This window comes from Meleagris gallopavo, chromosome 2, assembly GCF_905368555.1.
Source record: "Meleagris gallopavo chromosome 2, MGAL_WU_HG_1.1, whole genome shotgun sequence".
Lineage (NCBI taxonomy): Eukaryota > Metazoa > Chordata > Aves > Galliformes > Phasianidae > Meleagris > Meleagris gallopavo.
In genome coordinates, this window is record NC_139405.1 from 47,499,242 (window position 1) to 47,525,187 (window position 25,946).

General features: G+C 42.9%; 2 protein-coding genes across 3 annotated transcripts in view; one reads left to right on the forward strand and one right to left on the reverse strand.

Moving 5' to 3' along the window:
• PCMT1 (protein-L-isoaspartate (D-aspartate) O-methyltransferase) overlaps positions 1-4,527 on the forward strand; it is a 36,469-nt gene extending 31,942 nt beyond the window's left edge. For both annotated transcript variants that reach the window (XM_085217022.1, XM_085217021.1), the window contains exon 8: positions 2,361-4,527. Coding sequence is in view for 1 of the 2 variants with exons in the window: in XM_085217021.1 (XP_085073147.1) it covers positions 2,361-2,373 (13 nt within the window). In the remaining variant the exon portion in view is untranslated. The remainder of the gene's footprint in view (positions 1-2,360) is intronic.
• A 2,495-nt stretch (positions 4,528-7,022) lies between these two features.
• On the reverse strand, positions 7,023-25,709 carry LRP11 (LDL receptor related protein 11). The gene is made up of 7 exons (XM_085217020.1): positions 25,015-25,709; positions 19,361-19,524; positions 16,906-17,047; positions 14,798-14,923; positions 13,868-14,080; positions 8,841-8,942; positions 7,023-8,565 (listed from the first exon to the last, which is right to left on the reverse strand). The coding sequence occupies exons 1-7, from the start codon at positions 25,568-25,570 to the stop codon at positions 8,411-8,413; spliced, it is 1,458 nt and encodes a 485-aa protein (XP_085073146.1). The 5' UTR covers positions 25,571-25,709; the 3' UTR covers positions 7,023-8,410.
• Positions 25,710-25,946: the final 237 nt, after the last annotated feature.

Genomic DNA, 25,946 nt, shown 5'->3' on the forward strand with positions numbered 1-25,946 from the left:
GTATTGGTGTTTCACAAAACAGTCATAGCTTGATAGCTTCTGATTCATACAGTTGAGGCCAAGATCAATTGATGCTGTTTTGCAATGTGTATTTCATTCTGCTGGCTAATTGCATTAGGTGAAAAGCTGTGAATGTTTTTCTTTAACATTTATGTATACACACACACACACACACACACAATAATGCACGCATGAGCTCAGTTTCTCATAACTGTAAAAAAATAAGCACTGCATAATTTTAACACACAGATGATGGATTGTTTTGGGCTGGCATGCTGCTTTTGGATTAAGAAGTAGTGAAGCCTGGGTGAAAAGTCCTTTGAGGGAGGCCAATCCCCTTACTACCAGTGTATGTTTGAACAAACAGTATGAAAATCTCTATTTTGAAAGTGACATCTAAGATGTACTTTCTCCTTTTTTGTTGGGAACAGCTTAAAGCAATGGAAGATTGGTTATCACGCTGGCATGTCAATACAGCTCACTTGAATTCTAAGTACAAATACCATTTTGTGAAAGAAAAAACCTTCAAATACATTAAGTTAGCTGGCAAAAACTTTGCCAAAATTTATATATGAGTAATGTGCCATCTTTAATACTTCCAGAGCAAGTATAGGGTTTCTTTTTTGCTTTCAATTTTTTGAGGGTCTAGCTTGGGTGTGAAGGATCCAGAAGTAGTTTGTCGCAGTAAAAGACCAGGCTTTTGCAAAGCTGTGAGAGTATGTGGTGGGATTCAGGATGCAAATCACATCAGCTATGAGGCATGTTGAGATTAAAGCAGCAGTAACAGTAGTCATTCTTTACATTTTTTTTTTTAAGTAAATATCAACAGGAGGCACAGCTCCTGGAAGCATTAAGGAAGAATGGAGTAGTTGGCTAAGAGTCACCTGCACTGCATTGTAAACTCTGTATCAGAGGTTCATTTATTTCATCTGTTCAAAGCAAATAGCTACTTCATGAAACATGCAAATACAGAGACCTTCCAAACATTTGGCTGTAAACAGATTTTATTTTACTGCTGCGAAGATTTGTCCTCCCTTTTGCTTTTTTCTGCTTTTTCAATTCCTATGACACTCTGAAGCTGTATTAACAATACCTACACTATAGAAGGCAGTGCAAAGTGCAAAGAATGCAAATATTTTACCAAATACAAATCATAAGATTTGTATTCCAGCTGCATTAGAACTGGTTGCAGAAGCCTTATCAGTTGCTTTTAAAATGATGTGCATGTTGCCATTCCACGCTCTATGATTTGTGAACAGTAACGCCTTTGTAACTTCAAAGCTTTTGCTTGTGTGCACGTAGCACTATATTTTCTGTGGGTTAGTTTGCATGATAGCTGGAAATACTGGTGTGTACTGAGCCAGCAATCACATTAGTGAAGTTTTTGTTAACTCAAACATTAGCTTTGGCTAATGAGAGCAATGCACTTACTAAAAGAAAAAGTGCAGTAAACTCAGTTTATAGATTGCTTGTGCCTTGTGGATGAAAGGGGAAAAGCAAACACTTCTGATTAAATTTTCCAATGTTCGTAGTGCCAATGCACTGCTTTTAGATTTGATGGGCATCTGGCATTCAATTTAATACTTTGGAAATATTTAAGCAAATCACCGATTAAGATAACTTCACTGTTGGAATATGGGTTCTATGGATTCCCTGTTTCAGTGTGTTTTATAGGATGTGTAGAAATAAAAGCCTGCATTCTCCTGTGTCATCACAGTGATTTAGAGACTTCTTGAAGCATCCTTTCTCCTCCTTGAATTTCCTTTGATGTAACAACTCCCTTTCTAAATCATACACTATGATTTAGTGTTTCAGGAGCTAATAGAGTTCCTCTGAGAAAGAAATAAAATAGTTGATGTAGACTTTATGATATTGAAATGAGGTTGATGGGCTGGATCTTTCAAGGTCTCTTCCAATTCCTGACATTCTGAATTCCCAGCTTTTTTGAGAGACTGTAATTACAGTTAAGCTTGTCTCTTTGGTAGCTACCATGACTGGTTTTTGCCAATACTGTCTAGTAAGCTGGCTCAGTTTCTTGCCAGTATGGAGCCAGTGGAGGTTGGATGACAGGCAGCTGTGTAACTTTCAAAAATTACTGATTTTGGTGGTGTGGGAGACATTCACTTGAGTAAACGATCTATTTGAAATAGAGGAGGGACTTGTATTTCACAATAGGTCACATAATTGAGACAATATGAGATTGCTGTTGCCTTTCCTTTTTGACTAAATGCTTGAAGAGATTTCTGAAATTTTGCTGATTTGTTTGAGCCTTTAAATGTGTTCTGACACAGGAACAAGACTTTTCAAATGTCATTTTCAGAAGGATTAAAAGTATAACTACGTGTGTTTTCTTTCTGCAGGGATGAATTGTAAAAGCTACATCATCTTGACCCAAACATAGTGTTACAGTGGACTGCTCATCTCCAGTTCTAAAAGCTTTTTGAAAACCAACAGCATTGCAGCTTGTTTTGGACTTCGTTATACCGTTGTTATCAGCATGGAAAAGCGTGGTGTTTGTTTTATTTTTTTAGATGCTCGAGGCAAATCTGATAAAGACATGGTAAAAAGTTTTATGTGGGCACTGTTTTATTTAACATGCCTTTATTTTACTTTCATCTGTTTGAAGTGAATTTCTGCAGATGAACTGCGGATGAAGATCTATAGCTTGTGAACTCTAATTTTGATGGGGGTACTTGAACACTCTCACTTCTCTTGGCTCCCATGTCCCTTGGTAAAACTGCTTCTGTGCACCTTATGACACTACATAGGCAATACCAGGTTTTCTGTGTCCCAGTGTCTGCTAGATGCTACTAAAAGGAAATGAACAACTTTTTTTTTTAAGCTTTTGACATGGTGTCATAGACTAGCATGTAGTAGATACAATCAGCTGCTTTATTACCTTAAAATCAGGCATTTGTATATATTGAATTTAAAAACATCAAAGTTGGCTGTTCTTACTAAATATTGCTGTTTGAGTTGGGCATAAAAGACGTGGTTTTCCCTTTCCTTCTAAAATTAGTTAATGAAGACTTGAAACTCTCTTCTGGTTTACAGCTCACTGCTGTTATGGTAAACATAGATTTACCTCCAAAAATATGAGAGCATCCCAGTCACTGGGATAATAAGGCTAAAAACAAGAGGGAGATTGTGCTTGTGTGGAGGACTACGATCAGTATGTGGCTGACATACAGATCTTTGCATTATTTAAAAATAGGAAACAGATCAATATCTAGTCTGGTTCAAAGCGAAAGTTGCTTTTGACAAGGCCACATGCTGAATGTTTCTTTTTTTTTCTGACTATGGACACTCTGGAAAAATTCCATTCTTTTGAAAAGCAAACTGTTGTTTTGCAAGGAAAATGTGATACATGCAGAATGAGTAGAGAATCCTGGACTCTTACCTACGGTTGTTCAGTTTTCATATAGAAGAATAGTTGGAAGGCTATAAATCTTTTTTTCTGCCCCAAGTTTTCTGTTTTGGTATAGGAGAATGCAAAGCAGTACAGCAAATTGAGCTGCTTTGGAAAAGTGGAGAAGCATGTCTGATTCTTCTTGCTCAGATTGGAGCAACTGGGAAATATTGTAGGCAGCATGTTGTTGTTTTCTTCTCAATGATAGAAAGGATTATAGAATAAAATAACCAGTATAAACACAGCCTTCACGATCACTGTAAAATGCATTTGGATGTCTGTGGCAGAACAGCGATATTTTGTGATAGGATTAATCACGGAAAGCACAAAGTCTAAAAAATTCAAAGGCCTCTGGATCTGAAAGAGGTAACGTTTTAAATAACCTTCCTTGTGAAGGTCGGCACAGTCCTGTTCCTGTGTGAAAGTGATGTATCAATTCACATAGATGTTTGGAAGTCAATATACCACCTCCTGATCTGACCGCAGCCTGGGAGCACACACACAAGGATTACTCTTATAAAGGAATTACTACAGCGTGTATTCTAGACAACACAGTTCAGAAAAACCCATCTGTGTCTGATGAATTTGTACTAACCCACAATCAACTGTGAATCTAGTTGTTGGTGTTGAAGTGAACTATCTTAAATGATGCATGCTAATGTTCAGCCTTTTGGTCACTGTATCATTCAGTTTGAGTTCAGCTTTATTTACATCATCTCACTAATTTAATCAATCAAAGGAAAGATAAGAGCTCAACTGTCTCCAAATTCTTGTCTCTGGACACAGTAACAAGCTAGCCTGAGGCAGGAGAGGTGACAGAGCTGAGACCTGGCAACAGCTCTGTGAGGAGAACACTTCAGGGACCAAGGCTGCAACGAGGCACCCGTTCTGCAGAAGGAATTGGTGGCAGTCGGGGTACTTGGGCAGGGCGGAGCATGCAGGGGCAGCATTTAGGAACTGGGGAATGAAGACCCCGCCGTGGTGGAGCGATGGTTCTGAAGTACGAGCTTCTTGGAGAAGAGGACAAGTTGATGTGCAGAAGAGTTGAAGAGCTTGAATAAATGCTGTGTGAAATGTCTGAATTGCTACTTCGCCAAATAAATTGAGAGGAAGCTGTATTTAGATGTCTGGGTTTATTTCTTTATTTCTAAAATCTTTGCCTTCGCAGGACTTTGCACATCCAGTAAGAAAGCAAGCCTATATAAGAAGTGCTAGATGACCAGAAATTAGTCCATTTTTAGTTAATGTGCTGCAGCACATGGCAGCAGTTACCAAGTCTGGTGTGTAAATGCAGTTGTATGGTGCTTATTGGAGTTTCTTGCAGTGGACACCAGTGTGTTTGGAGAGCAAGTGAGTGGGTTCTCACCAGGCCTGTGAGTTCTCTGTGTGTGCAGTGTTGTTCCTCTGTGGCTGAGGGTAGGTGCCTGGTCTAGTTGTAGGGTTCTGTGCTTTCCTTTCTAACTACAGGGCTGCTAGGTAGTTATAGACATCGCTGATCCAGTGCAGTTGTGGGGAACAGCATGGCTGAAGAAGGTTGTCCTGAATTTAATGTCAGTGCTATCTCCTTTGAGCATTAGTTTTTCATACCTTCCAGTTCCTATGTTGAAATTCCCTGCTCTATCATCTTTAAAATGCATTTACATGCTTTGAAACCTATAAAAGATTATTTCTGCCATGGCTTTCTATGGTGGCTCAGTGCTTGCAGGCTTCTCTGTGCTCCAGAGGTCCAGAGCAGCATTTGGTGCCCTGAGGGGGTTTCTGCAGTATTGCATGTGTACCCATAGCTCTGTGTTCTTGCATCCTACCTGAGCTAATCAGCAGCTGAAAAATACATGGTAAAGATAATTCTACACATCTCCCCCTCCCCCACGTATTCCCTGTTTACAAATACTTTTGCCTTTTCTTACTCTGGCCAAACTGTTTTGTCGGCTCTTTTTCTTTCATAGTAATCACAATTTATTAATTGCCTCTGTGATCTGTCAGGTCTCTTTGAATCTTTTCTAGTTTTTTCCCATTGCCCAGTGCTATTTCAGCTTTTGCCATTAGAAAGCAAAACAATCAGTTCCCGACATGGGGAGGCCATTGTGTTGTGCTGTGTTTGTGCTGCCCTGTTCCCCGCCACCTACCCACCGTGTGCAGTTTGGACTGGAACTTTATGCTTTATTTAGGGTTTAAAAAACAAGTGGAGCATCATGCTGATCTGTCTCAGCACTCTTGTTTTCCAAATGTGCTTCTGCAACTGCCCCTCCCTAATATTGCAGGACCATGGAATGTGTGGGGCCTTCAGGCCAAGACTGTTCAGAATGGGACTAGGTAGAAAAATGGGATTCCAAATTGCAGATAGAATTCAGGTAGGCACTACCTGGTACTTGAAAATGGATTGTACACTTATGTGTATGTAAGTGTCTGAAAGGCAAAACAATTCAAAATAGAGAAAAGCAATCTAACCAAAATGTGTGCCTTGATCAGCATTAAAACACCAATGAAACAATTTGATGACCTCTCCTAATACTCAGAGAAGTAGCATCCATAGGTGTATGCCATCAGAACAATTCTGTGTTCTCTGTTTCTCTGGCTAAGGGACACCGGTGCTGGAAGGCAGCTAGGCTGGGCAGTCTGCAGTCAGCCCTGGGAACTGCAAGGAGGGCTGCAGGAGCAGTGGGCAGGGCAGAGAGCATGGCTTCCTGATGTGCTCAGGTGTGCTCCTGCTCAGTGATTTGGTGTCACTCATTTGAAGGCAAATAATTTGTAGAAAGTGAACATTACTGAGTTTTGTACAAATTGCAGGAGTTGAGCTGGCTTTGTTTTGCTCTTAATCTGTTTGAGGACGCCCACACTTTCTGGTGAAGCGCAAGTTTTTTCTTAATGTCAGACTAGCTGGGGAGTTTCCAGTTACCTTAGTGTGTTGGTCTGCATAGCAGCAAATCCCACCACCACCTCTTAGAAGTCTCTGGGCAGACAACTGCAACACATTGGTAGCTGCTGCCAAGTGCTGCACTGCTTTTCTTGCTGTTCTGGAGAGATGGTGAAGAAGGATTTGCTGTTTCATTAAACTGCAAACAAAGCCAAACAGTGATTTTTTTATTTTTTTTTTTCAGTGATGGGAAATGCACCCTAAGCAGGTGGGCAGTGCATCTTTTCTGGATGGCTGTATTTATAATGCGATCTTTTGCGTCTTGCACAATTTGCCATGCCTGCTGTAGAAAGAGCCGTGCTCCCAGGTTAGAAATGGATGATAGCAGCAGAGAGGCTTCTGGATGCCATAAATTGCTGCAGTCTGAACGATCAGACTCTTCCTCACTCAGCAGCAGGGCCCTGGGAAGCAGTGCTGGCAGCCCAACTTCCACAGCTGCTGTGCTGCATGGCTCAAGCCTTGCTCTTGATGCCAGTAATGGATAAAGAGGGGAGGTCTGTCTCCTTCGCAGCCTTCCTGCAACAAAATGTCCCTACGTTCCCCCCACCGCATATCCCAGCTTCTTCTAAGGCCATTTCATAGAGGCTGCTCTACACGCTTCTGTCTGCCCACAGTATTGTACTTTGAGCTCTTCTACCAGCTGAGAGGAAGTTAAGAACATTTAGCTGGTAGCTGAAGATAAATGCAGTGCAAGAAATGTATGAATAAAATAGGTTTATTAGAGCTATTTTCCATAAAGTAATCAGGACTGAGCAACTCAAAGAACTATTTGTATACATGGCAATATTCTCGTAGACTTGAAGATACTGAAGTAAAAAGACGACGTACAAAAAGATGCATGCCTCGTCTTGCCTCCATTTCTATTGGGACCCATGATGAATGCAACATCCTTGGACAGTCAAACAAAGTAGACAGCACGGTGTCTATATATATATATGTATATATAACATGTACTGTACACAATTTACTGTTAACACGTCTGAAATTCACTCACACAATTACTTGCTCTAATTCTATGAGAATTTTGCTGGAATGGGGACACACTGCTGAAGCCTTCAAGCTTTGCAGGGAGCTAAGAATTAACCAGCACGAATCCCTTGCTGTGGGGAAAGCGCGGCCGGATTTTAATCATTCTGCCAGAAGCGTCAGTCTCACTGACTGTGCCTGTCTGCCTAGAATTAACTTTGGTTTTTACCCAGCAGAATACCAACACTGCTAACCAGTCTGTGTAGCAAGGTTGGGGCCGGTGCCTTGAAGAACAGCCACTGCCAAGTGCTCTTTCACAGAGTGGAGCTCTTTTTGTACCCACATCGAGCTGTGGGTACAAAAGGCTGAAGCCTGCCATATGGGGAGAGATGTAGCTCTGGGATCACATACAACAGCTGTCAGGCACTGGTAAGTCCCAACTTTGAGTACTTACTCTTTTCATTTTAGCATTTAGTAAGCATGACTTTGTTAGCTGCTCAGAGGTTTAACCTATGAATGAAAAATGTGTTCCGTTCCTTAAATCCCAAATGTCAATACAAATGCTGGTGCTTAGATGGCAATTGCTTTTAGTTAACAAAGCAGAACAATTTTTTTTTTTTTTTTTTTTTATGATAACATTCCAAGTGTCTGAGGTGGAAAGTGCATGGATCCATCTCTACTAGATGGTACGCTCATGTTGGTCTACAGCATTCCAGTACCCAGTGCAGAGCACGCTGGTGGCAGCAGGGTGGTGACAAGCCGCCCTCTGTCCCTGCTAATGCTATGGGGACCTGCTGGCCTTGCCTGCCCCAGCATTCTGGCCTAGGACCCCAGTAGCCATGGGGAGGATGAGGGCATCCTAAGTCCCCTGGGGAATTCTCCACCTCGTGGCATCTTCTACAGCCAACTGGAACTACCCTCTGGAGCCTGAACACTTCTGAGCTTCTGAATACAGGCACCCACCCACATCTGTATTCATCACTAAAGGGGGAAAACATTTTCCTTATCATGGAAGCTTCTTCTACATTTGAAACTTAACTAAAGGTTTTGGTCCTTTTTTAGAGGCAGAGGTTCATGGACACAAAAGAAGGGGAAGAAAACAACAGACCTAAATCTGATTTTTAGAGATACATCCCATTGATGAGGTAATCAGACTCTTCAGATGTAATGGGTCGAGCTTTTTTCAGCTTCTGTCTCACTAAACGTAGTCTGCAAGCAACCATAAGCAGCAGTAGAGCAGTGATGGCCAAACCTAAGGCCAAAGGTAGTACAGCACCTACAGAAAGGGTAAGAGAGATTATGCTTCATCCAGTGAAGAAACAGTAGAGGAAGAACTCAATTTTTTCCACAAAAATACAGCTGGACTATCAGCTTGGTGATAATATTTGGTGCAACTCACACTGAGAAACTAAAATGTGTGATCATGTGTGCTGAGAATGATTCAGAGTATGGAAACACACTGTTCAACTCTTGCCTATAATGTCTGGGTCTGTGTTACTTGATTGAAAAATTCTAATGTAATTCAAAATGACTTCACGTGGTCAGACTTACCTGTTTCTGGGACTGGACGACCATCTCCGAGCTGATCTCTCTTTGGCACGATTACGCCATTTCCATTTTTATCATCTGTTTTTTTCCCTGAGGAACTGTTATCTGCATAAAGCCAAGCAAGACAAGTGAATACTGATTTGAATTTTTGAAAGAATGTGAAACTGATGCTAAAATGTAAATTCATTTTTAGCATCACAAACCACAGCATTTCGACCAAACCTAAGTAGGGTCACTTTCCACTGAAAAAAAGGATGTAAATTCTCCTTTTTTAATATTTTCATAACAGAGTACGGACCAATCAATATGAGCTAAAGCATACTAAAAGCACTTGCATTCCACTGAAAATGAAGCTGTTCCAAGTTATGTTACCTTCATACTTCTTGCTTATAAAGCAGGGAATATAAAGGCTGCCCAAACTTCCTTTATTTTGTCTGCTATCTGCCACGCAGTGAAGCAGAACTTAAGTTCTTGGAAGACACAAAGGTATGTTGGGAAAACATTTCAAAGATGATGACTTAGTCACAGCTGTGCATGGAAGAGAGGATGCAATTGAACATCATTTGTAACAACACAGGAGGAGAGCAGACACTTTGCTGCCAAGAAGTGTTCACTCTGGCAGCAGAGACAACTGCAGTTTTGCTTCATGAGAGCAAAAACTAATGCAGCCAGAATTTCTTCTTACTCCAACACTGGAAGCCTGAGCTGATAGCTGTAGGGCTGCTTAATGCAAGAGTGACAGCTTAATTCAATGTCTTCGTAAAAATCAGAAATGCATCTTTTTTTTTATTTAAATGTGATGAGTGTGTTTGGGCACTTTGGCTGCAATGTGACTATTTCTTGGAAATGTGTTTCCTCTGCAATGATAAAAATGGAAACATTATGCTGCATCGTCAGAAAAATATGAAGTATTATAACTTGCGTTCCATTTAAAGGTGGGTGTTAAAGAGGAAGCGTTTAGTCAATTAGCTTGAATACGTAACTCATCCACCTCCTACCCAACAAGAAAGCAGAAAGTTGTCTCAACAGGGTAAGGAGGAAATACAAAAACCTTTCAACTTAAGCCAAAGTTATTCCATTGTTGCAGGTGTGAGGTTAGTGCTCATGTCCCCACTCTAAGACACAGTGCGTTCTTCCAGCCTCTGGGTTTGTTGGGCTGTCATTAAGGCTCAGCATGTATGAACACCCAACATCACGTGCTGGGAAATGCCTCAGAAATAAGCTACAGTCCTCCTCTTTCTCCTCACATGAAGGTTTCTTTGAGTTCTTCAGGCATATAAAAGGATCTAAGAGAACGCCAAGTGTAAATTGTGCTGGCTTTAAGGTACCAGAGCTGTATAAAGTAACTCAAACAAAACAGCTGTTGGTTTTGGTTTCAGTTATGTTTCCCTAAATGAATTACATGAATATTTTTCTTTATTTTGGAAATGAAGGTATGAGCTCCTTTTCAGAGCTGCTGCTGTCTGTATAACAAGGCCACGTCTGAATGCCTGTTTTATAAATTTATTTCCCTTCCATTTGAGCAAGGGAGGGAATATTTAAGTCAATTGCTGGTAAGGACTTTTGGCAAATATACCTAAATGGAAAAGAACTAGGAAAAAATTGAAAGAGCAGAAAAATAATAGAATCCTTTCAGCAAATCTTGCAGCAGTAAGTTTTGTTGAGATTTAGGGCTATTCCTACAGGACTGGAGGCTATTGAGGGCAATACCATTCAACATCTTATCTGTTAATCAACTGGAAAATGATTTCCCCGAACAGTTTTGGGAGCCTGACACAGCATGTGTCTGCACCCACTGGGAAACAGGTGGAAAGGAAGAAGCATGAAACTAACTTGTGAGATTTTGCCTTGGGACTTGGAGAAAGGAGAAATAAATGATAAAAGGTGATATAGCTTTTACATATTTGGGCTTCTTGCCTGCCTGCTAAAGCATGTTATGTGAGTTTACTTTTATTCTTACTTTCTCATTATTTTCTATTCTGTGCCTAGGAAATTGCAGTCTATAGTCCATTATGGGTGCCCTAAATTTCAGCTCTAAGTAACAGCTACTGCTGTTCATGCCTCTGCAGTGAAAACATGACTAATGCTTGGGCACTCAGTCAAATTTTGTAATCCCACCCCTGAACAGTACTGCAGAACAGCTGGTGTGGGCAGCCTGGAGAGATGCACAGACCCTGTGCCAGGGGAATGCAAAGCTGTTATGGTGTTTTATACACTTGAGTTTGCTATGCTGGGAAGTGAAAATCTTCAGGCTTCTTATGAGTTTAACCTGTCTACATGAGCATGCTTGCTAGAATGGCTGTTGATGCTTAGAACCTGGTCCATTGCTGCAACTAAATTTTTATTGACTTCATTTACAAGTGCAATAGTGCCATACACTTGTTTTAGCTTGAGAGCTTCCCTGGAAATTAATGCCAGGGCACTTTGGAGGCAGCCATGCAGAACTGCTGAGCTGGCCTTTGGAGGAGATACAGTCAGGGTTACCTCACTCTGGAGGCATGTCTGCAAAGGGAAAGGACTCCTCTATTGACATCAAATTCCTCTTCCTGCATCCACTCCAACTAAGGAATAAAATATTTGGTCTTCTAGCTTGGACGAAAGTAAATCACGAGTCTGTTACAAAAGACTCTATGCACTTGGCTGCCAAGGTAGGCTCTATGTTGGACTTGGCATTCCCCTGGCGTCGCACTGCTGTAGAGGAACCTCACTGGAAATGCAGGCGTGCAGAATAGGGGTCATCCACTGTCAACAGTGAATGACTTTTTCTAACTCTGTTGTTACTAAATCCCTTGTTAGGTCAGGTAGAAGTTTTAGATAGTCCTTACCTCGCACTTGCACATTGGTATGAAAATGTGAAGAAGTGTAAATCTTTACCAAAAAATTGTACCGAATCAGAGCCAAATTTGAGGGTCTACTAAAGAAAGCAGGTTAAGGGAAATTGGGAACAGTGAAATTATTAGGAGGATAAGGCATTCTGGAGTAAATTTCCCTATATTCCCTATATGATACTATTCTCCTGGGCACTTAATTTAGGGATTGGAAATGACCTCTGGAGATCATCCAGTCCACCCCCCTGCTAAAGCAGGTTCCTTATAGCATACAAGTACATGGCTTTCAGTAATCACTTTCAATAATCACTGGCTAAAACACACATACATGGCTAGAGAAAGGACAAGCAGTCAGGATGCCCAGGGTGAGTGTGCTCGCCACTAAGGAAGGGTTTTGATCTCCACTTTCTACTCTTGCTATTCTAAATCAAATCAAACATCCTTGCAGTGAGCTGGCAAGTCTCACTGACAACAGCATGGACACTTCTCTGAGAGGTGGGAAGTGAGACATGCACCTTTGGGAACCAAATCCAGTTCTCCCTCTCTCTGGGCCAATTATCTAACAAAACACATGAGTATCATTGCATTTTTGTAGAAAATGTAGCGTAATTGTAGTTATTAAATGTGGTCTGTCATCTCAAGGAGATGAGATTGGTGGGAAGAAACTGAACTCAGTGAATCTGGGTGTGTTTTTAGGAATGTGTTAGATGTCTGTCAGCTCAAGTCCATAACAACTGTGATGCTTTCTCATGTGGCAGGACTGGTAATGTACAGTGTACGACTGCTATCAAGTTTAATGTCTGCAAGAGAGTACAGCAACTCAGAGGAGATTTTGTCAGTTGCCCTTAGAAGCTGGGTACCTAGCTCCTCTTCACATCCTATCTCTTGCACCCCCTTTGGCACTGAGCCATAGCTGTTTAAAAGCTTCCTGCTGCTTTTTTGGTTAAAAATATTGGGCTACTGGCTCACTAAGCACTGGGTCTTTTCCTTCTACAAGGAAATCCCTACATAAAATTCAACTGAAAATTCTGACTGATGTCAAAAGAATTAAAGACAGACATGGTCAGCTGGAAATCTTGCTCATTTAAAATATTAGATTACAGCAGTTTCTGGTACTACAATAACCACTGAAAACCCATCAAGTTATTTTTAGTTTTATAATATATTTTTTTTATTGCTTACTGCTATGTACAAGGCTACCTTCAGAGCAAGAACTGTGCAAGTTACTGTGCAAAGGTCAGACACTGAAATGATGGCATAGAGGTGTCACTCTTACATGAACTTATGATTTTAATGTTTGATTGTAATATTTGATTACAGGTTGCCAAGCTTAGTGATCTTAATTTGGTTTTACTTCCGGATTCACAAGTCCAGTGGTTTTTAAGACAGTTAGCAGCTGGCTTTCCACTAGAGTTTGCAACAAGCTTTGGCAACTTGACCTCTATTTTAGGTAGGCTCGTATCACGTGTCGCACAGAGCTATGAGAGCCAAACAGGTTTGGGGCCTACTGCAGTTTCAACTCATTCTGATAAGGAACAATGAGGTTGTTTTACACTGACAAAAAAAGTGGAAACATTTGAAAGAATGCATTGCCATAAGTTTCTAATTATTCTCTGAAGCAATCAAGTTTTTGTTGATCATTATTTTCACTCCCTTTGCAGACTCCACAGATGAAATTCAAGAATCTGAAGATACAAGTGTGAACCAGGGAAATGCCCTTTGTGAGAGCCAGCAGCAGAGGGCACTAAGCACTGCTCTCTTGTAAGAAGAAAATAATTAGCTGTGTCCTGGGGAGCAAGGATCTATCTGAACTCTGAAGAAATAAAACTGGGAGGTTTTGCACTCATTTAAGGCTCCGTGCACAGATCTGCTTTCATTCAATTGCCATTTCAGGTCATTTTAATTTACCAGCAGGAACCACCTGTATTTTGGCTGCCTTGAAAGGCACACCAATGTCATTGCAGCTTCTGGAGCTTTACCAAGGCAATGTTTGATGACTGGTGCCTGTAGTATCACTACACAGTGACTCACAACGGGCTTGCAGGCAGTATGGAGAATACTACTAGGTTGAAGTTGTTTGTTACCAAAGACCAAGCCTACTCTGTAGTGATGAAAGATTTCTCCTCCCCCAGAGGTACAATTTAGAATTTTTCTTCCTCAAGATAGGGTGATTTATTGAAACTGATCCTTTTCAGTTCTTACCTGGCACAAATCCACTGTTTTGTTTTTTTGGTCCCTGAGAAAGCGATTGGTTAGACGTGTCTGCATCCAGTGAAAGAAGCAGTTGATTTCTGACAGTGGGTTTCAGGGTGTTTTCTGCAGATAAGCTCTCGTCTGTTTTTTCTGTCAGTCCTACAGTCCTTTGCTGAGTAGTGCTGAGAGCTGAATGAGTCACTGTCTTCCGTCCTGGGCTGACTATGTTAATAGAATCAAGAATCAAAATTTTTATATTCTGATGGAGAACTCTGCAAGTCTACCTCAAGAGGTAAACTAAACAAATTCATTAGATTCAGACATATGATGAAACATGAGTTCCGCGTACTTAGCAGGTTACCAGTTGCCCAAAGTCAGCTATAGAGCAAGAATATACTCATGAACTCTAAAATGAAATCCAGCAATTGTAATATCAATGAAAGTGGTTAGCCATCATGACAGTTCACCCTCTGATGATTTTTATTCACTCTGCTGAGCACAGGCATATATTGAAGGCAAATAATGAAAACTAACAGAACAACAGTGATGATTCCCCTGCATGCTCAAATATCCAGCATTTCTGGTTCTGTTCAGGTACTTAGCTGCACTTTGAAGTGCGCCTCTGAGATGCTCATTCAGATCAAGACAGAAAGAACCAATCTTTTCAGTTTTGATTGAAAAGAAAACTAACTCAAAATCTGTTCTTTGGAGACCTCTGATCATTTTTATATACACTGAAAAAAAAATGGAATTGATTTCTGAGCATCTGCTCTATGTGGATCTAAATCTTTCTCACATATTATATCCAACAAGTGGCTCCATGCTGGTAGCAAGCTGCTCGTTCAAAAGAGGAGAAACCATGAAAGGGGATATCATTTCCCTTTGGTTGTTCAATCTGCAGTGACTTTCACATTCAGTGTTACCCCATGTGGCACTTACGGTTCTGGCAGAAAGTTTCATCGGAGCCATCGGGGCACTGTTTCACTCCATCGCAAGCAAACGTGATGTCAATGCAGCAACCATCATCACAGATAAACTGGTAGCGAGTGCAAACCCCGACACAGGCTGTTGAGAAACAATTTCCAAATTACCAAAAGACAAATCCAAACAGTAAGTACCGAGTCAATGACTAAAATCTGCAGCACCCAGGAAAAACCTAAACCACTAAACCACACTGTGGCAAGAACCACAGGAAAAGCTGAAGAAAGACCAGGCTCAGCTGCACGATACTATATTGACAGAAAAGGTAATACAGCTGATAGCTGTTCCTGGCAGCCTCATCACTCTTCTGGAAATGTATTACTACAAACTCACTTAACCTGGAGGCTGTAGCACCCTACAATCCATGCAGCAGCCCTATTGCAATTTAAATTCTGTCAGCCTATGCTGAAAGGAGATCTTTCCAGGCTTAGAGGACTAAGAACAGTCCTGAAGATAAATGAAATCTTGGTGGCTGGAATTGCATTTCTCCAACAATTAATTCCTACCGCGTCCCCATTCTGTATCACTGACAGTAAGTTATCGTACAGGCACACCTATGGACTACATCAGGTGGAATGTTTTCTTAAAAGTAATTAGGATGCTAGAAGAGTGTTCATCATTTATCCACATGAACAATCCACTGATTCCTATGAAGCATTTGCCAGAACAGTTCTGAGCACAAGGTCTTACAAGCGACATCTACCAAGAGAACTGCCTGCTGCCTGCTTTAGTATTTAGATTTTTCAGGAAACTGAGAATGTCCCTTGGCAATTCATAATTGCAGCTGCATACTGAAAGTTTTCCTGAAACCCATCCTGATCCTTGTAATTATCAAATGTTTTATATATGTGTTTTTGTCCTTCCAACAGCAGTGCATTTCATCGCTTTGTAAAGCACTGTCAAATTCAGTGTTGGATTATGGTTCTAACAGCAAACCAGTCTGCATAAGCAATTGACAGCCTTTGGTTGTCATACTGCTATGCACCACAGCAACAACATTAAACCTCTGCACTGCAAATGAAAGTATGGCAGGAACACATGAATATTTTTTAAATCCCCAAATCATACTCTGGAAATGCATCTCGTTAACTTCTAATAACAGTGCAGGTCCTGTGTGCGTTGAGGCACTGCGCACTGGTTTAACTATGGCAGTAGTGCTTGAAGTGCAAACATAACTGGGGGACTAGGGGAAATAAAAAAAAGCAAATCCACTCAAGAGATGCCACAGATGCTCAAAGCAAAAAAAAATAAAGAAATCAGCAAACTTCTCTGGCTGCTTCTGCTGAATTAAGCATTAATGAATAGGATTCTACTGCCCATAACTGGAGCACAGATATTATTAAACAGATTCATAAGCAGATTTTCATGATACCTATTTATTGCCACTGGGACAACCCTCTCACATATTGCAGTGGTGCAGAGCTTTCATTGGATCAGCTCAACACATTAATGATGCTAGTTTACCCTTTACTTTGTGCCATAGCAGCAGATCTGTATTAGCATCCTGCTAATTACAACATAATTAGAAGTTATTACATTAAAGAGCTCGAAACTGACAGCCACTGAAATCTGTCTTTTTTTCTACCTTTTAGTTTTTATATGCTTCTCAAACTCAGAGTTTAAAAAATGATGGGTCAGTTCTAGTTTTGGTTTTCACAATAACATAAGGCTTCACTGTTTCACAAAATTACACAGTAAAGCTGAAGTGCATTGGGTCTTCCCTGTAGCACAAACCCTGTCCTGTTCCATACCCCTCTTGACAACACAGTGAACAGTTACAGTGTGTCTGATGCATATGGCAGTATTTCCAACCCTAAGTGCTTACTAGCAGTGTAGGTATGAATATTTAAAAGCTTGAAGTATTCCTGCACTAACAAGCATGATGTTTGCTTCTTCAATTTGAAGCAGCAACTCAAAATGGAAAGAGATGTTATTATACAGCAAATAATATGATATGAAATAATATGATAGAAATGGAGAATAAGATTTCTGCCTCCATCAAGACCCTTGCTCTGAGCAGCATACCCTAGGTGGCATATGGGCAATGGCTGCAGTCAGTTTCTCACCTACTGCAGAATGAGTCATGGGAAGAACAGTCACAGAGACGTTATCCATGCTCCGCTGACCAGCAGTGTCTGTCACGGTGAGCTGGAAAATGAATGTGCCCTCCTGAAGATGAGACAGCTTCAGCGTTCCTGGCTGTGGTACCTGGCAAAAGAATGTGAAAAAAAAATGGGATTGGAGTAGAGCAGAGCAGAGCAGAGTTAAACACAATACAGTACAACACAATACAGTGCAATTGCTCAGTTGGAAGGGACGTTCAGAGATCTATTCTGACCACTTCAGAGCCAACCAGAAGTTAAAGTATATTACTGAGGACTCTGTCCAAATGCCTTTTGAAGACTAGCAGCCATGGGTCATCAGTCACCCCACTAGGAAGCCTGTTTTAGTGTTTGACCACGCAGTAAATACATTTTTCTTAATGTGCAGTCTGAACCTACCTTGGTGCAATTTTATGCAGTTCCCTCATGTTTTACTATTGGTGATCAGGGAGAAGAGACCAGCACCTCTCTCTCTGCTTATCCTCCTCAGGAAGTTGTAGGCAGCAATGACATCATTGCTCTCTACAATAAAGGATCTGTCTGTAACTTCTAGGACTAAGTACATTATTTCTGTGCAATGCTTTTCACACGAAGAGAATTGGAATTTCCAAAAATATGTTAAAAGAGTCCTAGGCCTACCATTATAAAGACATATATTGGTAAATTCATTTTTTTCTTCCAGAAAGTTAATTTCCTAACACAAAATTTCCATTTGTGCTTACCGAAATGTACTGTTATCTCAGCCTTCTATTGATTATCTCCTTAGGATGGATATGACACTGCAGAATATTATTGTTTATTGTATTACAGAACTAAATATGCTCAAAAAGGCATTTGCTGTCCTTCACCACGACTGCTGGGAGTGCAAGTGTGGTATTTAAAACTCATGAACTGCAAAGTACAGCTCTCTTCTCAGTGCAATTCCAAAGAAGCACAGCTGACTTCAGAACACACAATCCCTGTGCTTTCCTTTTTATCTCCATTCTGCCCTGATGGATGCCTGACTGTACCTGCTTTGTTCCAAACTTTGGCTCAAACTAGAGAACTTTCCAGATAATCAGCATTAAAAAAAACAACAATCACCCACAACTGCCAGAGTTTCTCAGCTACAGCATGTGGATAGCAATCTGAGAAGCACAATATCCTTAAGCTAAGCAGTCACAATACCAAAAAAACAAACCAAAACAAAAAAACACTGTCTTTTCTCTACAGTACGATAAGAACTCTTTATAGCAGTCTTTCCATGTCCGGTACTTTTTATTTACTTTTGGTACCTAACTACAAAGCAACAGGTGCCAGTTATCATAAATAAACACAATCTCATTTTCCCTGGCAACTGTGGTTTCATGTACAGTTTATGAAGAATCGATCACAAGAAATCCACTGGCATCAAGATGACAACAAAAGCACTGAAGATAGCAAACTGAATGTGTATGAATGATCACAACTATCAATTCATCTCCAAAAATTAAACTGCAGAGGATAACCATCAGATTATGTACCTGTGGGAGAAATCCCTGCTCATTTGAACACAACAGTTTGAACACAACAAAAAATCATCTGTTTAAGCAGAAGCCTCTCAAAGTTGTTTTTATTTATTAAATATGAAGAAATCATCAAGATGAATGTGAGAATTTTGCAGGTTTAAATAAATAAAAACTGGTCTCTATTTAAGGACCTTTCAAACAGGAAGGAGGCTCACGGTGGCTCTTGGATATTGGACTGTTCCTGTTGCTGGTCCTGTCCTGTTTAAAGGCCTAGAACTCTTCCTATCCATCAGCAGCATCTCAGCAACAATGATGTCTATGGTACACACCCTTTTAACGATGTGCCCTGTGTACAGGCTGTGAGTTGGCACTTTGGGTTTGAAGCATTTTTCTGTTTCTTTGCTGCTGCTCCTATAGGAGCTGTAAACAAGGATAGAATGGAGAATCCCTCTCTTGATGGTTAATTTTAAGCTGAAACCCAATTACAGGTATAATAAAATAGGATCTCATGATATCTTACAAGGTCTACATCAGACATTTCCTTGCAGTTTCTCCACAAACATTGACAGAAAGGCTGCTGGTGAAATACCTTATGACTTTCAGTAACTGAATTATTGAAGTGTCTCTAACCTGGATCACATAGGCTGAAAACCACGCTCAGTGAGAACAAACAACAAGGAAAGAAAGCAGAGCTGAAACACATGAGACCTACACATTTGCTGCTGATTGTTACGTGCCACTCTGGATATAGATGAACTACAAAACCCACAAGACATGAAAGCTCAGGCGTGCAGTCTTTCTAATTATGGTGCTTGTTAGCCATACTCATTCAAACACAAAAATTTAATATTTTTAGTCCTACATTTAAACCTGAGCTACACTGAATACAACAACCTGCAAATAACTGGCTACATGTGCGGTTCCATGTGTACCTTCATTTCAACAGATGAATCACCTTGCAGCAACGTCCATTCATACTGCACAATTCCATGGTCGTCTGAACTTTCGCGACCATCCAAAATCACCCAGTCGACAGGTGACTGCAGCACAAGATCTTGTCCTGCCTTGCACACTGGAGGCTCATCAAATTCTTCTTCTTCAAATTAAAAGAAAAAAAAAAGAGAGAGGCTTGGTCATTCATCAAAGGGAATTCAGTAATTATTTATATGAAACATATTTTTCTTGGTTAAGTTATTGATTCACCACTGTGCAACTACATGAAAAAGAGGAAAACATTACTCAGCACTCAGCAGCAATCTTTCCAAGTCTCATGGGAAGACCATGCAGTTAAACTGTCTCAGCATGTCTGCATCTGTTAGCTGAGTATGCTGTCAGATGGTGCTCCAAGGCTGCTCTCCAAACTTAGTGCAGGGTGAAAAAGAAAAGCTCTTCAAAAGCTAAGCTTCAACTAAGGAAACAAACTTGTGTTTTCTCACTGAAACATGCGTATACATTTTGGTTCACATCTTCAGGAAATAGCTGTTACCTTGCAAGCATGTGGCATGAAAATCCTCCCTATGTGGATGTTTCACTAATACAAGGGGACTGCCAGCATCAATGCATTTTTGATCTGAACTACAGAAAATTGATTTCAATGTAAACCACCTAGATATTCAGATGTCAGTTGCTGCACATCTTTTACAGTATTCTGCATAGCAAGGCTCTTTTCGTCTCTTTTTATGGTATGTCCTCACAGGATTGATGGTTATTCAATGTAAATTGACATCCTAGTAAAACAGTGCACAACATAATGAAAACAGTGATGAGAAATGAGCACCATTTTTAAGTCTGATCTGTCTGATGTATGACACTTGATTTTCATACCATCTGACTGTGGCATTTTGTTATACTCTAAATATGATACTAATTGATTAAAACTGTAAGTATTAAATACTTTTGCCAATCAGAGCACAAGCTTTTCAGGTTAGGCTAAGAAAGCTTGCAGCCTGGAAGGCCGATGGTATCCTGTGTTCCATCAAAAGGGGGTTGTCCAGCAGGGACAGGGAGGTGATTGTCCCCCTCTATTCTGCCCTTGTGAGGCTCCATCTGGAGTACTGCATCCAGGTCTGGGACCCCCAATACAGGACCCTTTTGGAGAGGGTCCAGAGGAGGGCCACGAAGATGATCCAAAGGCTGGAGCACCTTCCCAAGAAGACAGGCTGAAGGAACTGGGCTTGTTCAGCCTGGAAAACAGAAGGCAGACTTCCAGTATTTAAAGGGGGTCTGTAAACATGAGGGAAATCAACTTTTTACAAGGGTAGATAGTGATAGGACAAGGGGGAATGGTTTCAAATGAAAGGAAGAGAGATTTAGATTAGATGTCAGGGGGAAGCTTTTTACTGAGAGAGTGGTGAGGTGCTGGAACAGGTTGCCCAGAGAGGCTGTGGATGCCCCATCCTTGGAGGAATTTAAGGCCAGGTTGGATGGAGCCTTGTGCAATCTGATCTAGCACATCATCTTGTGGCTGGCAACCCTGCCTGTGGCATGGGAGTTGGAAATTAATGATCCTTGAGGTCCCTTCCAACCCAAGCCATTCTATGATTCTAAGAAAGCACACAGTGCCTTAAGGGAAACAGCCTGTGAGATGTGGCTCATGTAATTTGTCCACTGCATTCAGGAGGTGCAGGAAAGAGAGGGTTATGATCTAATTCTACATGTCAGCATTCGACTAATCTAGCCATAAGATCTTATCTTTTTGCAGTTCCCTGACCAGCTTTCATTCATTCTCTGAGCACAGTGTATTCCTTGGCACTCTGAAGTGGCACAGTACTTTCTGTTCTTTGCTCTCTGCTTTCCCTCTGACCCCATGCAAGCAATCCACAAAGCTTGCTTCTTCAAACTACACCAGATTTACTGAAGATAGAACTTTCAGCCTAATTATCTGCAGGAGACATCTTCCTTCCATTTCTGGAAGGATGAATACACAACAGTCAGAGTATACAGCAAGTTGAATGCAGAAGGTAGATGCAAAGAACACTGACGTTCAGCTATGAAAAGCACCTCCTAAGCCTATGCCTGTAAATCCTCTCTTTGGGTAGAGCACGAGGAAAAACAAGGTGCTTGCTACCAGTGTGGGGATCTGCCTGGCATGCGTCCCTGACCAGTCTCAAGAACCTGCCTGAAGGCACAGAGCTCACAAAGCAGTGGCACACATTACTGCCACTAACAGAAGAGGAGACCCTCTCTCTGTTGCTTTTCTCTAAGACATTCTAATGAAGCCATCAAAGAAAAACAGATGAAATCAAAAACAGAAAATTCCAATGCAAGTGCCTTAACATAGGAAAATGTACAAATAACTTAAAATAGAACCTGATATAAGAAAGTATGAAACAGTTCCTAGTGATCCAGCTGGCGCAGGAAGCTTTGCCTAATGTTTACACACACAGTTTTCAGAACCAAGGATGTTTAAAAAGCACCATTTAGGTGCAAAAAAAAATACTACTACTAAACACCAACAGCATGGTACCAGGGTAACTCTTATTTGGTATCTACGAATTATGTGCCATTTTTACAAATTATTCACTTTACTTGTCAAAAGAGGACAATGAATCTGACTGACCTGGGTCTGAAACGGCACAGCTCATTCCTCTGCTTCCTACTTGGGAAGTGTTTGTGTGCTACCTGTCTGCTTTACCTAACTTGACGATTTCCTTGCTAACTCTGAGACAGAGGCAAGCCCCAGCTCCCTTGGACCATAAGCAATAAGGATCATAGAATCATAAAAGCTGGAAGAGATTTCTAAGTTTACCCAGCCCAACCACCAGCCCAACACCACTATGCCCAACAACCATGTCCCTCAGTGCCACATCCACACAGTTTACTATCCCGCTAGGGACAGTGACTCCACCATCTCCCTCGGCATCCTGTGCCACTGCCTCATTACTCTTTCAAGGAAGAAATATTTCCTAATATCCAACCTAATGTGTTTCCCCTTTCCAGATGAATGCTACCCTGAAGCTCGAGCCATACTGCTGGCAGGAGCTGTGCTGGGCCACTTCATGCTGAGGCACTGCACAGAGATTCCTTCCTGTCAAAACACAGAATGAAAACACAACAACTGCTTGTACACTGCCAGAATATTTTCAAAAAGGTTAATCAACATCAAATCAACTCATCTCTTCTAAAGAAAAAAAATGACCTCAGAGAGTCTGTAGCACGGGATGGGGCAGACCCGTGAACTGAAAGGAGCTGTAACTTTATAAGCAACTCCTTTTTCATAAGCAGGGGGAACACAACAGGTTTGATTTGTTCTCCTTCCTCCTTCACACAGACATGGCCCACCAGTAACGGATCTGCCAGCTAGTTGCCTGAGTGAGGGCTTTGCAGTAAAGGGCTGTTTCACTACTGAATTCCCATGATACCGTTTTACCCTAATGCTGCATCTCCCACTGTGCAGCAGTGCTGAGTATCAGAGATGGAAGCTGCACATCTCTGTTGAAGCATTCAAGCACTCTTTCTTTGTCCAGAATTAAAGAATTTGTCTAACAAAGGCAAAAAGGTTTTCCTCTTCTTTCAGTGGGTTTTCAGTGTTAATACAGCACAAACTGCCCGAATGTGCTAAATAAATCTGCCACTTAACCCTGCAATAAATTGGGTTTAAACTCAGGGAAAAATCAAGGCTGGGAAACTGGGAAGTTCAGCCTCCAAAGCTCACCCTACCACAGGCCCTCCTGGAAGTACACAGAGGAGCACGAGATCCGAAGAATACACATCCGTCACTGCAATTGGTTTCAGATTACTGAAGGTCCTTAACACAAACAAAATCAAACCGCCATAGTGATTGCTGTACACTACTGCTCAGAAATAAAATACTTTCGAATTACAGGGACACCACATTTATGGACAGGTGTTGGTTTGGGACTATCAAAGAGAAACAGAAGACCCAACACCACAGTATCTGAAAGGAAAGAAAAGGTAAAGAATGGTTCCCCGGTGACATAAAATCTCGAAACCAAAGATATTTCCCCGAGATTTGGGAGATTCCAAATTCAACCATGCGGTGACATAAGGGAAAAGAGATCCATCCTCATCACATTGTCCAGATTAATTTTCAACGTAATTCAAGAATGCAGTGGTAACGTGATATCAGACAACAAAATAATTTCATCTTAATTTTATTTATCTTTCCTGGTTTATGTCACGGATGGCAGATGTTTGAATAGAAGTTCATTCTCCTCTGCAGCTCTGCTTTAGCTCTGACTTAATTGCATGAAGGAGTCATAATCTCCAGCTTCTGATACCGCCTGCAGGGCAGACTCCTAAATAAACCCAACAGGACATGGAGCAATTTGCAGATTAGGAACAGAAATGGCTTTGCTAGCCCAGTGCTGATAGTCATAAATCAGCCAAAGAAGCAAGGCTTCGGAATTCAAGATTTCTAATAGGCAGATTATCGCTTCAACAATGGTATTATTTACAACGTGACAGGACTACACTCTACACTAGGGCCACATTTTGGTGGAATTAAGGCATTTCAAAATGACACAGGACATCAAAAGATATTTTTGAAGGTTTTCAAAGCTGCTAAATTCTCTCTGACTTAAACTCCAGTGTTAAGCCTTCTATCTCGCAAGTGCAGGGTTATAAAATGCAATCATCAGAAACTGCTACATTAACAATAGTGTGGGTGTAGAACCTGCCCAGCTGTAAATGTCAAAGCCATACCTTGGGTCTCTCCAGTGTCTTACCCTTGTCTCAATTCCACAGATATCTCCCTGTAGTTTTCTAGCTTACCTATCTAGGCCCTTCAGAAAACTTCCAGAAAGCCAGCCCCCGCTCTCCCCCACATCCAGGAACCTCCACTGCTAGTCAACTTTGAGGTCCTCCCAGCCAATTGAGCAATACCAGAGGTCTCCAGAGAACAGTGTCTTCGTTCACAACACCACCAGATTTCCTTCCTTCAGGCTGCATGCAGCGATTGGTTACTTGGGTAGGGAGATGGATGCAGCGATCTGTTTACCTGGGTCTGTACCCAAGGTGAACGCTGAGGAGGGCATTTATGAAGGAAGACATTTAGGAAATATTGTCAACAGAAGGTAATTAAAGTAAGGCAAGAGTTCAGATGCAACCATTCAACAATGTAAGATATTTGCAGGAGGTGGGAGAGAGTGCAGGCTCTTGATCAGGTGTTAGGAAATTGACTATGCTTCCAGATACAGAGCAGTTGTCACTGATGGGGTTTTGCTCTGGGTTGTACTGTGCTTAAATACCCTTCAGGGCTGATCAAACCGCTGCTTTTCACGTGGCCTGGACTCTGGCGGTTTCACAGAGCTTCCACGCTACCTCCGGTCTATCTGCGAAACGGCCTCCCCTCCATCAGCCTGACCCCGGCGCTCTTGAGAAGGCTCTATCCCAAATCGGGCGCACGGGAAACCTGCGCAGGGCGGTACCTTTCGGGCGGCAGACCCCCCTCGAAGCGCTCTGCCGGGCTGCCCCCCAGCCACGCGGCCGATCCCCTCCCCCCGCCCCGCACCTCCCGGCGGCCGCCGCCATTTCCGCGCGCGGGGCGCCGCTCTCCCCTCACGAAGCCATCTTGGCGAGGCCCCCGCTCGCGCTCCACGCGTCCCCTCCGCGCGGCGGCCCTTACCCGGCGGCAGGGCGGGCGGGACGAGGGCCGCCCCGCGGGACGAAGCGGCGGCGTCATCGGCGGGCGGCGGTGGGGCGAGGCGGCTGTAGGTGCTGTAGCCGCGGTGCGGGGCGAAGCGGCAGACGGGCCGGCCGCGGTGCGTGCAGTTGAAGAGGAAGCAGCCCAGCTCCGCCGCCGCCCGCGGCCGCCCGGACCCCTGCACCACGGCCAGCGTGCAGCGCGGCTCGGCGCAGCAGGCGTCCAGGCACTGCCGCCAGCCCGCCGCGCCGCTCGGGGCCCGCAGGAACGTGGCGCCGGCCGCGATGGAGTCCTTGGTGCGGATGATGGAATCGGGCCTGGCCGAGAAGCCTCCGCTGTCGCCGCACCGCTCTCCGCCGCCCCCCGCCGCCTCCAGTGCCGGCTCCTCCTGCTTCAGCTGCCGGCGGAACTCTTCCAGCAGCGACTCCACGCCCGAGATCTGCGAGCGCAGTTCGGCCAGCGGCGCCGCGCTCCGCGCGCCCGGCAGAACGGCCCGCCCGCCCAGCGCCGCCAGCAGCACCAGCACCAGCGCCGCCATGGCCCCAGGCGGCGGCGGCGGCGGCGGCGGCGGGCCCGGCTCCCCCCGCCGGCACCCTCGAGCGCGGCGCGGGGAGGCGCCGGCCCCGCCCGGCTGCCTGGCACGGCGGTGCTCAGCACCCGCCGCCCTGAACAGCTCCGCCGGGCGGGGCCAACGCGGGCACCGCCCCGCCGCCTCGGCCCCGGACGGGGACGGCCTCGAGCCCGTCGGGATGCGGGCGGGCTTGGAGAGCAGTTAGCACCGCGTGGGGACGAGAGTGGCGGCTGGGTGCTGTGGGATGTATGATACGGAGGAACTGCCGCAGGCAAAGTGCTGAGAGCCCCGTCCCGTACTTAGCTAACTGCAAAAAATGTAATTAACACAGCTGAGATTTGTT

Coding starts and splice junctions, on each gene's coding strand:
- LRP11 (XM_085217020.1), bottom strand. CDS start 25,570: ATGGCGGCGCTGGTGCTGGTGCTGCTGGCGGCGCTGGGCGGGCGGGCC. Junction 14,081..14,797: donor TGAAACTTTCTGCCAGAACC/GTAAGTGCCACA, acceptor CTATTAACATAG/TCAGCCCAGGACGGAAGACA. Junction 8,943..13,867: donor AAACAGTGGATTTGTGCCAG/GTAAGAACTGAA, acceptor GGCTTTATGCAG/ATAACAGTTCCTCAGGGAAA.